At 42.4% G+C, this 13451-nt stretch overlaps 1 protein-coding gene across 1 annotated transcript in view; it reads right to left on the bottom strand.

Annotated features, from left to right (window-relative positions):
- The window catches only part of fras1 (Fraser extracellular matrix complex subunit 1), a 398900-nt gene extending 385814 nt beyond the window's left edge, over positions 1-13086 (bottom strand). The window contains exons 1-2 of the mRNA XM_041181003.1: positions 13002-13086; positions 33-88 (exon numbers count right to left, since the gene is read on the bottom strand). Coding sequence (XP_041036937.1) covers positions 33-88; positions 13002-13086 — 141 coding nt within the window. The remainder of the gene's footprint in view (positions 1-32; positions 89-13001) is intronic.
- Positions 13087-13451: the final 365 nt, after the last annotated feature.

The raw sequence follows: 13451 nt of genomic DNA, 5'->3' as shown, positions 1-13451 counted from the left end.
AATCCTTTTAGTATGTCTCATCTATCTATTACTATTGGGTCCATAACTTCCCTTTCCTCTTCTAGTGTAATCCCACATCTTCTGTTTCCTTTGTGAAGAGAAAAGAAAGGTACTTTTTTCATATTTTATCCAAGCCCCTTGCCTCTACATTTGGATGCATGGGAAGGGAAGCCCATAAGAGACTAAATTGTATATGCTGTGGGCTTGATGGACTGAATAGTCTTTCCTCACATTGGAATTTCTTATGCTCTTATGGATTGCGTGTCTCTTAACACGTACTTTATATCAATGCATGATCATACTTAATTCATCCCATAACCTCATAGCAGTCTAACAATTACTAAGTGTGTTTTCCTTCTGCTTTTGTAAACAATGTTTCAGGAGGAGGAGAGCATTATACTGGCAGAGAAGTCATAGGAGTAGACCTAGACATTGTGGGATAGTGTACAACAGGTGATATCAGGAGTTATCAGACATTTTACATCCTTTTTTAAAAATTTCATTTGAAGTCAACACAAATAAAACTTGGGAGAGAAGTAAAATGAGCAGGACAAAGCAGCCCGCTTGATTGGCACCACGTCCACAAAGGTTCACTCGCTCCACAACGGACGCACAGTAACAGCAGTGTGTATCATCTACAAGATGCACAGTATTTATATGGCTAGTCCAGTTCAGTTTCTGGTCAATGGTAACCCCCAGGATGTTGCAAGTGAGAGATTGGGAAGTGTTGATGTCCAATGAGACCTGGTTATTCTTGTTCATAACTCACTGAAAGCTAACATGCAGGTGCAGGAAGCAATTAGGAAGGCAAATGGCATGTTGGCTTTTATTGCAAAAGGATTTGAGTACAGGAGTAAAGAGGTCTTGCTGCAATTAAGGCCCGCCCAGTGTGACGTGCACCCAGAAGCGCTGTGCATTCCCTGTGCCACCCCACCCCCACCCCCCCCACCCCCACCTAAACCAGCTTATATTTCACCTCTTTTCTATTTTTCCTTAGTTCTGTTGAAGAGTCATACGGATTCAAAACATTAACTTGTTCCTCTCCACAGATGCTGTCAGACTTGCTGAGTTTTTCCAGGTATTTTTATTTTTGTTTATAATAATGTATAGTCAACATGGATTTCAAAAGGGAAAATCTTGCTTAACCAACCTTACCAAATTTTTTGAGGAGGTGAGAGATAGAGTAGACAATGGTAATGCACTGGATGTAATTTATGTGGATTTTCAAAAGGCCTTTGATAAGGTGCCCCATAATAGACTCATCAATAAGGTCAGAGAATGTGGAGTCAGGGGACAAGTGACAAAATGGATTGCTAGTTGGCTTCAAGATAGAAAGCAAAGGGTAGGATTAAAGGATAGTTATGGAGAGCGGCTGATAGCAGTAACTGTGGTCCCACAAGGATCAGTGCTGGGATCATTGCTGTTCACAAGTTAAATTAGTAGTTTGGACTTTGGAATCAAAATCACAATTTCTAAATTTGTGGGTAACACCAAATTGGAGAGAATAGGCAATACTGAGGAGGGTTGTAACGAATTACAGGAGGGCATTAATAAACTTGCAGAATGGACAAATGAAGTTCAACACAAATAAAAGTGTAGTAGTACCATTTTGGTAAGAAAAATAGTGTTCTCACTTATTATTCGGAAGTTGTGAGTCTAGGTAGGGTAAAGGATCAAAGGGATCTCGGAGGACAAATATACCAATCACTAAAAGTTGTACCACAGGTTAGCAGGCAGATCCCGGAGGTGGGATTTCGTGTCCCTGAGGGTCAGAAGTCCCACCTCCAGCCTAGTAATGACCAAATGACCATTAAATTATAGTGGGCCAGCCACTCTTCTCCTGGGCGGGCTCACCAACAACTTTTTAGCTGGGGGGGGGGGGGGTGTAGGGACCAGCACGCCCTGTGAAATCCAGCCCTTCATCTCTAAACAGAATCAACTTGTATACACATTTCAGCTCTCGTTCTGTTCCAATGTGCATAATCTTATATTTTCCCATCCTGAGTCAATTTGCTTAATTCATTCAAACTGCTTTGAATGTTATTGATCTCCCTTGTACTTATCAGCTGCCATAAGCTTTGTCATCAACAAATTGTAATCTACAAGAAATATTCTCTCCATGTCATTTATAAATAATACAAAGAGTGGGGATTCAGAACAAATACGTATGGAAGCCCATTTAGTACTCAGCCGTCTTCCAACTCATAAGGCATTGGTGTAAACCATGATGATCGACTCCGTATTAAACATCACCTGATGTGGCTTAGGACCCCCACAGTAGTCTCTGCCACATTTGCTGCAGATGAAGGCAGTGGACTAAGGTGCACAATTTGCCAAACTCTGTTTTCTCTGGGCCCTCTTCTTGGCCAGTTTCTCTTCACCTCTTCCAATGCCCCTCCAGGCAGCCAGCCTCCAGATTGTTTCTCAGTTGTGTGTATCAATGTCTGCCATCTTAATATCTCAATTCCAGGTGTCCTTGTGATGGAGGAATGGACACCCAGGAGGTCATGACCCAATGGGCAGTTCACTGTACAGAAGGTCTTTGAATACATGGCCATCACCCAATCGTTGAACATGGCCAAGCCAACACAGACACTGTTTGCTTAGTAATTGTTTCATCCTGCGTTTACGGTCTGGATGGGGTTCTTTAGAGTTTGAATTTTTCCTTAAGAATATTACTCCAGACTATAGTTCATAAACCATTATTTTTTATTTACTGCTCTATGTACATTTCAGTAACTCTACACGAGGTTGCACTTCTCCTTCTCTCCAGGTCTCTATTAATTGGTCATGTGACATTTGCATGTTTCAAGATCTGAATTGGTGACCTTGAACTGCCAAGAGACGCCGAGGATATGTCTGAGACAGCGAAGGTGGAAATTATTAAGCATTTTCTTCTGCACGACATATGTTATTCATGTCTCACTACTGTAGAGGAGTGCACTGAGGACGTAGACTTGGGGAAATGCAACTAGCTGCGGTACCATTACTTTCATCAGGCTTACCAGTGATAAATCTATTAAACTAAAGTATTCAGAGAAACAAAAATAAAGCCCAACCCATCAATGATGTGAAGCAATTAAAATTCTTTTGCAACTGATCTTTGATGTTGAGACTCCCCCTTTAATATGAACAAAAACTCTACACCACAAAACAGAGAGAGTTTAACCAAAAAAAATGTTTGGTAAAAATAGCCTGATAAATCAAAAGGAGCTACATAAAAAGACTTGTCACATATCCTTATATCAAAGTGATTACAAACTTCAAATGACATGCTATAAAATGTAGCCTAATCTCAGGCTGAAAATACATTCAGTAGATACAGTAACTGCAGCGCTCATTGTGACAGGCCTCAACAGTATATTTATGGATTAACATCAATTATCTCTTTTACAAAACTGTACCTATATCAGGCAGCTTCTTTTCTGAAGTCCAGATTTATTTGGAACTGTATGTAATCAAAATGCAACATCATCAAATAATTTGAACAAATTAAAGCAACACACACCTTGATAACACCAAATGGTGGCATTATCCCCTAATGATGACCAAAAAATGCAACTCTACTATTGAAAGTTAATCCACAGATTACAAACTTCCCAACCTCACTATAAGCAAGGAAATATTCCTTTGTCTGAAATTACCTTTGCAATTAGTACCATAAAACATTTTCCACTCTTCAACAATATAGAATTACAAGTTAGACTATGCATCATTTTTTAAAAACTGCAATTAGAACCTGAATTTTCTAGTTTTCCCTCAACCAAGTGAGAAAGTTAATTAAGTTTTGAATATTTTAGAGGTTACATGAGATTTGAACAGAACAAATGAAGTTGATGTTAACAGCATTCAGTTTGCAAAACAGACAGCAGATAGGCTAATTTTTGTGATCTAACCAATGATAACACATTAGTATTGCATTAGTTTTCTGTTACTTTCTGCCTTTCCACCTAAAATAAATGCTTTCTATTCTCAGACATTATACAATAGCAATCTACTTAATTTAAACTTGGCTTCACACCAAACTACTGCTTTGTAAGACCTACTCTCAGCAGTCCTGGTTTTCTCAGGACAATGTGGTCTTGCATTATCTGCTTTACTCATGCTTTACTCCTACCTCCTCACCACCTCAAATAAAAAATTGTTTCAAAGAAGATTTATCGGGTTGCTGACTATGCTCAAAGCCAGGATATCTTCTGCTTCAATCCTTCAACAACAATGATTAATTTGGATATTATTAAAGAAGCAATGTGCACTACCTGCGTCTCTGCTTCTTGGATGTTGCAGTAATTATTGGCAAATACTAGTTCATTCCTAGTCAACGTCTAACAAAAAACTTGTGTTTTCTTCATAAATTAATGACGTGAATTAAAATGATTAAAAACACATTTTATGGTAAAAAAATTTTAATTGGCGAGATGTTTGGTTAGTCATTAATTGTAGATACTGCTCCTCATGCTCCTGAAACATCAAAAGGTGATCCATCACACCCTCATGAATCAACTGGTGTCTCATTTCTGACAACATTAGCAATAAAGACTCAATGCACATAGATTAATTAGAAGGATAGCTTAGAGGTGAAGCATACTGTAACCTATTATTACAAATTTCATGTCATGACAAACACTTTCAGATCATGAGGTTCATTTTGTGATAGTGCTATTGGTTGACACTTAATAGTCTGATACATTGAAGTATCGACCTACAGAATGCTTTTCTAAGCAATTCTCCAACTATTGTGTTCTCCAACTCAGCCAAGTCATTTCAACAGTTAACAAAAAATTAGACAGTGAACCAAATCTCACAAAAATTCAAATTATGTTAACAACAACTTATACATATATAGCACCCTTAACTATAAAACGTCCCAAGGCACTTCACAGTAATGTCATAAAGTAAAATTACACACTGACCCACATAAGACAATATTAGGGCAGATGGTCAAAAGCTTGATTGAAGAGGTAGGTTTTAAAGACTGCCTTAAGTGATGAAAGAGAGCTACAGAGAGCTGGATAGGTTTAGGGAGCAAATTTCAAAGCTTAGGGACGAGGCAGCTGAAGGCACAGCCACCAATCATAGAGTAATTAAAATCAGGGACGCTCAAGAGGCCAGAACTAGATAAGCTCAGGGCTGTGGAGTTTAAGGAGATTATAGAGATAGGGAGTGTTGAAACTATGGAGGGATTTGAAAACAACAATGAGAATTTTAAAATTGAGGCGCTTCTTGACAGGGAGGCAATATGGGTCAGCGAACATAGGAATGGTGAATGAATGGCACTTAGTGAGAGCATGAGCAGCAGAGGTTTGGATGGCCTCAAGTTTATGGAGAGTAGAATGTGCAAGGGCAGCCAGGAGTGCATTGGAATAATCAAGTCCAGAAGTAACAAAGGCATGAAAGAGGGTTTTGGCAGCACATAAACAGAGGCAGGGTGAAGTTGGCAGCTGCTATGGCGATGGAAATAGGTGCAGATATATGGTCAGAAGCTCAAATCAGGATAAAATATGACACTAAGGTCATGAATAGTCTGGATGAGACTTAGATGTTTCCAGGTAGATGGATGAAGTCAATAGCTAGGGAACAGAGACCAAAGACAATGGCTTTAGTCTTCCCAATATTTAATTTATTTCCTGAAAGGCACAACTTCCATGTTAGGTCAGTAGGTGTTTTTCACTCATGGAAACTGATTCCAATGGTCAAGAATTTTCAGGCCAAAACTGATGAGAAATCTATAGGAATAGATTTACTGTTTGTCTGCTGTGCAGCAGGTTTTCTGTTTTTAGCAGATTCGTGCTACAGCCTTGGGTGGAGGCCTTCACCCTAGCCTGTCCCTAGCTAATACCCGGGGTCTTCCTACTTTCAATAATTTGCATGGGCTTTTGACAGAATTCACTCTGCTTCAAGGAGGCCATCGCGGGGGAAGCAATTAATGAGAGTTGATGTCAAACATCACATTTTCTGTCCTTAACATCATGGTGATGCTGACACTAGGAATGACAGTCTGGTCAAAGGATCCATTGTTGCTATGGAGGACAAAGGAGGATTTAAAATATACACTCCTCACAACACCCAACGCATTCCAGGATATTCAGGATGTTTCAACTACAATTTCCTCCCTTCTGTTCAGCTGCTCCAGAGGCATTTGGGCACAATCCAGCAGTACCAATTTACCAAACTGCCGAGTGGGCCGCCTTGATGCGGAGTGAATTCTGCCAAAAGGCTATGGAAATTATTGAAAGTAGCATGGTCCAAGCTGTCAACCAGGGACAGGCTAGCGTAGTGGTCTCCACTCAAAGTCACAGTACCACTGAGCCAAAAAGAGAAAATCCACCACATGTCAGGCAAACAGTCAACCCATTCCTATGGACTTCTCTGCAGTTTGGCCTGAAGGCTCGTGAATATTGGAATAGTTCTCAGTGAGTAGCAAATACCTGCTGACCAAACACAGAAACTTAGCCTTTAGGAAAACTAAGTGATCAAATTTTAAATCATATTTCACGATGCCGACGTATTTGCCTTACAGCCCTGCCTTTGAATACAGTGGCCAGTTTAGATGTTCAATTTGTACTGAAAGCCTCAGAGTCACTTATGAGAAACCGGACAGAGATTACGCAAATATATTTCATGTGTAACCATACCATACATAATCAGAGCTCATTCTAGAGATTGCAGAAGCAAAGATTTACAGAAGTGCAAAATGCATTTTAATATCAAGCAAGCTTTCAGTAGATGTGAAGTACGACCTTTCAAGGTTTTACACACAAACTTTGATAAGAACCCCTGAACATTAAATATTGAAACAGTTCATAAGAGCTATATGCAGGGAGCCATTGCCATCCTGGAAAAGAGACTTGCTGAAAGACAGCAATAAAGATGATTTAAATTTTATCACTTATTATCAAACATTTATTATCACACATTCTAAGCCAGACATTAATTGCAGCTGCTGCTTTTGCTAATTTTAGTGCTTTCATTAATATAATGGTGGTATTTAGAAATCTCAGACAGTGGCAATGCCACAGATCTCTGTCTGCTGTCATCATGCATAATAATCAGTGAAATTTTCCTTCAGCATTCTCAACAAGCAGCAAATTTTGTCCTACTGAAAAAGCAACTATAATGCGATAAATTTTACTGAAACTGCTAAAGGGAAAAAAGGGAAGATTCTGTGAAAGTTTTATACATCAACAACAACCGTGAATGAAAGAATCTGAACCAACCACAGGGACAGAGATCAACATTAGTCTTACACAGGGAAACCAAGTAAAATCACTAGAAAGTTTAATTATTAGTTGAGATTGACTAATAAACTACAAAAACATATGCACATAACTGTTTCCCAATGAGCACTACATTTTAACTACTTATGCTTTAATAATTTGTCTTCTGGCTGGCAATGCTAACCCCTAGTTCAGGTGGTAGCCAATTGCTAAAGGTCTGTTTCAGCAAAAGGGGGATTTACAGGGATCCATCCCAAACATTAAACATCATAATAACACCACAGGTGGAGAGAAATCTAATAAATGTGCACTTCAAGTCAATTTTGAAAATAAGGTTGAGATACCTGCTTGCAGCAATGACAGCGAGACGACGTGTAACCCAGCTTGATTTTAAGTCCAGAGTAGGAACACAGCAAAGCAAGCATTTGGTCAATTCAGGAATGGTAGGAGGGAGGCTTGGTCAATTTTGACAGCCAAACTGTATTAGGATACTGCTTCTGAACCAAAAAAAACAGCAAGTCAAATGTGAGTGGCTGCTTGGCCATTAAAATTGGACAACAGCAGGTTGCCTGGGTACCCTAGGAAATGGTCTCCAGCAAAAGGTTGGTGCTCCAGGTGGGATTTTTTTTCATAGGATAAGGACATTACTGACACAGCCAGCATTTATTACCCATTCTTAACTGGTCTTGAGACAGTGATGGTGAAGTACCTTCTTGAGCTGTTATAGTCCATGTGATGAAAAAAATCCACTGTGCTGCTCGGGAGAGAAGTCCAAATTTTGACACAACAATAATGAAGGAACGGCGATATAGTTCCAAGTCAGGATGATGTGTGACTTGGAAGGGATCTCACAGGTGGTGGTGCTGCCCTTGTCCATTAGGGGATGGAGGTCAGAGTTTTGGTAGGTGCTTGGAAGAAACCCTGGCAAGTTGCTGCAGTGCATCATGTAGACAGTACAAACTGCGACCACTGTGCGCTGGTGGTGGAGGGAATGAATTATTAAAGTGGTGGATTGGGTGCTAATAGAACTGTCTGTTTTGTCCTGGACAATGTTGACCTTGTTGAGGGTTTCTGGAGCTGCACTCATCCAGGCAAATGGAGAGCATTTCTTCACACTCCTGATTTGGGCCTTTTTGAGGCTTTGGGGAATCAGGGGTGAGTTAGGCTCTGACCTGCTCTTGTAGCCACAGTATTCATATGGCTGGTCCAGTTAAATTTATGGTCAATGGTGACTCCCAGATGTTAATGATGGAGGGATCCAATGATGGTAATGCCAATGAGTGTAAATGGGAGATGGTTAGATGCTCTCTTGTTGGAGGTACTCATTGCCTGGCATTTGTCTGGAGCAACTGTTACTTACTGCTCATCAGCCTAAGCTTGAATGTTATCGAAGTCTTTCTGTATGCAGGCATGGAGGGCTTCATTATCTGAGGAGTTGTAAATGGAACTGAACACTGTGCAATCATCAGTGAACATCCTCATTTATGACAGGAAGATAATTAATGCAGCAGCTGACGATGGTTGAGCCTAGGACACTGCCCTGAGAAACTCCTGCAGTGACGTCCTGGGGGCTGAGATGATTGGGCTGCAACAACCATGATTATATTCTTTTGCACTAGATATGAGAATTTTCCTCTGATTCTCATTGACTTCAATTTTATTAGAACTCCATGACTCAAGTGAAATTGCCCTGATGTCAACAGCAATCACTCTCGCTTCATCGCTGAAATTCAGCTTATTTGTTCCTGTTTGGACAAAGGCTGAAATGAGATCTGGAGCTGAGTGGTCCTGGCAAAACCCAAACTGAGCATCGGTGAGCAATTTACTACTAAGTGCAGCTTGATAGTACTGCTGATGACACCTTCCACCATTTTGCTGATGAGAGTTGGTTGATGTGGCAGTTATTCGCTGGATTGGATTGGTCCAGCTTTTTTGGAACTGGACATTCCGGGGCAAGTTTCCATTCTGTCAGGTAGGTGCCCCTATCATAGCTCAACTAATAACTTGGCTAGAGGCACAGCTAGTTCTGGAGCACAGAAAAATTTCAGTCAATTGGTCCTTTAGTGGCCTTAATAGGCGGGCGCATTGCCGACTCCCACATGCGCCCATCGACTGAAATATCACGCGAGTGTACAATAACATCGGGGCACTCGTCCGATGAGCGCAATATTGTGCCCGTAATGTTCATGAACTACACAACCATCACTTACATGGAACTCGCTCAATTTAATTACCACCCTGCAACGTAACACCCAATCACGGTTGGGGCCCAATCGTGGGCGGCAGTTGCTTTTGTGGCCGCTCCTGCTCGCCCCTTTGCATGATTTAGTCAGAAAATCGGTTTTCAGGAGAATGCAGTCACTGCAAGTCTAAACACTGCCTTCATGGGACCTTTAAATCCAGCACTGGCAGGGTGGAAAACATGCACTTCAATGTACTTGGAATAATAATAGATCTCTTGGCGCTCATGTTAGCTGATATTGTTAACGGTTCTCTCCCTTCTGGTTTTGGCCCTCTCTCCTTTAAATCTGCCATCATCACCCCTCTCCTAAAAGAAACACTCCTTGACTCCACCGTCCTTGCAACCTACTGCCCCATCTCCAAACTCCCTTTCCTCTGAAAAACGTGTTGGCGCTTCCCAAATCCGTGCCCATCTTTCCTCTAGCTCCATGTTTGAATCCCTCCAATCAGGTTTCTGTCCCTGCAACAGTACCGAAACAGCTCTTATTGAAGACACAAATGACATCCTATGTTACTGTGACAAAGCTAAACTATCCCTCCTTATCATTCTTGACTTGTCTATAGCCTTTGACATATTGACCACACAATCTGGAGAGGTCGGACGGCTCTCACTTGTTTCCATTCTCCTCTATCTAATAATAGCCATTGAATTACTTATGATGTCTTCTCTTCCAACTTCTGCACCGTTACCTCTGGCGTCTTCCAAAAAAATCTACCCTTGGCTCCTTCCTAATTCTGATCTACATGCTGCCCCTCAACATCATCATCCAAAAGCACAGCACTCATTTCACATGTACGCCTGAACATCCAGCTCTATCTTACCAAAGTAGCGATAAGTAGTGCAGAATCAAAAGCAGGAGAGAGCACTCACATTTGCATTGAGGGAGGGATGCTGTGGTGCAGGATCCTCACGAGGGTGTTTGCCTCCGACCTCACCATCACCACATGTCACCACAGTGCAATGATTTGCTCCTCAAATTGAGTGAGGGGCCATATGTAGGCCACCCCACCCTCAGTCTGGGACATCACTTCCTGTTGTGAGCCAACTTTTCCTACATGGGAACAGATGGGGAGAGTGTGAGCAGGACACATGGTTCTGCGTGGAAAGTTTGTTCGGTGAGTGGAGCCATGGACAGGATGAGGACACGAGCTCAAGAGGATATGAGCCTGATGGGGATGTGTGAGAGTTAGTGATGTTGTCCCTTGAGGTGTGAGATCCCTGTGGTTGTGTGATGGGTTTGTGAGTGTGTGAGTTGAGAGTGATGAGAGTGAATTAACTTAGCGGTACAGATGAGACCATTCATCATGTTGCGGCACTGGGTAGCCGTCCTCTTTTGCAGGGCATTGGCACTGACTACCACTGCCACCACCTCGCATGCTATATTGGTGATGCCGCTGCCCCCCAAACAGCCACAGCAGGGGAGGAGGACATCATGGCGGGCCTCCATGGCATCCAAAAGGCACTCGAGGAATGCATCGCTGAAGCAGGGAGCTGCAGTTTTTTTGCCTTTCGAGGCCATCCTGTCTTCCATGTGGCAGCTGTGAGGAGTACTCGCAACTGGACTTTAAATATGGCACCTAGTGAGATGAAGCGACGAGGTGTGGTGGGTAAATGAGAGCTCACCCACCATAGGAATGGTGTGTTTCCCAGGAATGCATAATTAATGCAGCAGGTTTGGAATGACATAGCGTGAAAAGCTGCCACTGCAGCCGATGGGCGGCACTTAGTGCAAATCTGGGACAATTCCACCCTAGGTTTCTCTTTGTACTCCTTTCCATTTTAAATACAACTCCTTTTTCAGCTCACAAATGCATTAGAGAGCATGAGGACAGGAAAGGCAGTGGCATAGTCGTAATGTCACTGGACAAGTAATCCAGAGGCCCAGGCTGTGCTCTGGAGACATGGGTTCATAGACTCATAGACATTTACAGCACAGTAGGTGGCCATTCGGCCCATCATGTCCGCTCCGGTCAACAAAGATCTGACTACACTAATACCATTTTCCAGCACTTGGCCCATGGCCCTGGAGGCTATGGCAATGCAAGTGAATATCTAAATACTTCTTAAATGTTGCGAGAGTTTCTGACTCAACCACCCTTTCAGGCAGTGAGTTCCAGACTCCCACCACCCTCCAGGTGAAAATATTTCTCCTCAACTCCCCTCTTATCCTTCTACCTCTTACCTTAAATCTATGGCCCCTGGTTATTGACACATCTACTAATGGAAAAAGTGCCTTCCTATTCACCCTATCTATGCCCCTCATAATCTTATACACCTCTATAAGGTCCCCTCTCAACCTTCATTGCTCCAAGGAAAACAACCCCAGCCTGTCTAATCTTTCCTCATAGCTCAGACCCCCCAGCCCAGGCAGCATCCAGGTAAATCTCCTCTGCACCCTCTCCAGTGCAATCACATCCTTCCTATAGTGTGGTGACCAAAACTGCACGCAGTACTCCAGTTGTGGCCTAACCAGTGTTTTATACGGTTCCAGCATAACCTCTCTGCTCTTGTATTCTATGCCTTGACTAATAAAGGCAAGTATCCCATATGCCTTCCTTTTCACCTTATCTACCTGCCCTGCTGCCTTCAGGGATTTGTGGATATGCACACCAAGGTCCCTTGATATTCAATACTTTCCAGGGTCCCTTGCTTTGTTAGCCCTCCCCAAGTGCATTACCTCACACTTTTCCGGGTTGAATTCCATTTGCCACTGCTCTGCCTACCTGACCAGTCCATTGATATCCTTCTGCAGTTTACGGCTATCCTCCTCACTATTTACCACCCTACCAATTTTCGTGTCATCCACAAACTTCTTTATCATACCCCCAACATTTAAGACCAAATCATTTATGAACACCACAAACAGCAAGGGCCCCAACACTGAACCCTGTGGAACCCCACTGGAAACAGACTTCCAGTCACAGAAACATCCCTCTACTGTCACCCTCTGCTTCCTGCCTCTCAGCCAATTTTGGATCCAACGTGCCACTTTGCCCTGGATCCCATGGGCTCTTACTTTCTTGACCAGTCTGCCATGAGGAACCTTATTAAAAGCTAAAGTCCATGTAGACCACATCAAATGCATTACCCTCAACACCATTCCTGGTTACCTCCTCAAAAAATTTGATCAATTTTTTCAAACACGACCTTCCCTCAACAATCCATGCTGACTATCCCCGATTAATCCGTGTCTCTCCAAGCACAGATATATTTTGTCCCTCAGATTTCCTTCTAGTAATTTCCCACCATTGAGGTTAGACTGACTGGCTGAAATTTCCTTGTCTATTCCTTCCTCCATTTTTTAATAATGGGACGTTAGCAATCCTCCAGTCCTCTGGCACCTCACCTGTGGCCAGAGAAGATTTGAACATTAATGCCAGGGCCCCTAATATCTCTTCCCTTGCCTCCCTCAACAGCCTGGGGTATATTTCATCTGGGCCTGTGGATTTATCTACTTTTATCTACTAAACCCGCTAATACCTCCTCTCCCTCTGTGTTAATTTCCTCTAATATTTCACAGTCCTGCACCCTGATGTCTATACCTGCGTCATCCTTTTTCATTGTGAAGACCAATGCAAAATATTCATTGAGGGCCATACCCACATCTTCTGGGTCCACATGCACCATGGCAGCTGGTGGAATTTAAATTCGGTTAATAAATCTGAAATTAAAAGCTAGTCTAATGGTGACCATGAAACGTTTGTCGTAAAACTCACTAATGCCCTTTAGGGAAGGAAATCGGCCTTCCTTAGCTGGTCTGGCCTACATGTGACTCTTAAGTGTCCTCTGAAATGGCCTAGCCCGCCACCCAGTTGTATCAAACTACTACGAAGTCTAAAAGGAGTGAAACTGGATGGACCATCTGGCATTGACCTAGGCACTGGAAATGACAACGGCACACCCAGCCCTGTCGACCTTGCAAAGTCCTCCTTACTAACATCTGAGGGTTTGTGCCAAAATTAGGAGATCAGTCCACAGACTAGTCAAGCAAC

This window comes from Carcharodon carcharias, chromosome 1 (assembly GCF_017639515.1).
Source record: "Carcharodon carcharias isolate sCarCar2 chromosome 1, sCarCar2.pri, whole genome shotgun sequence".
NCBI lineage: Eukaryota > Metazoa > Chordata > Chondrichthyes > Lamniformes > Lamnidae > Carcharodon > Carcharodon carcharias.
Note: the sequence above shows the minus strand (reverse complement) of the source record. Positions and strands in the feature narration are given on the sequence as shown.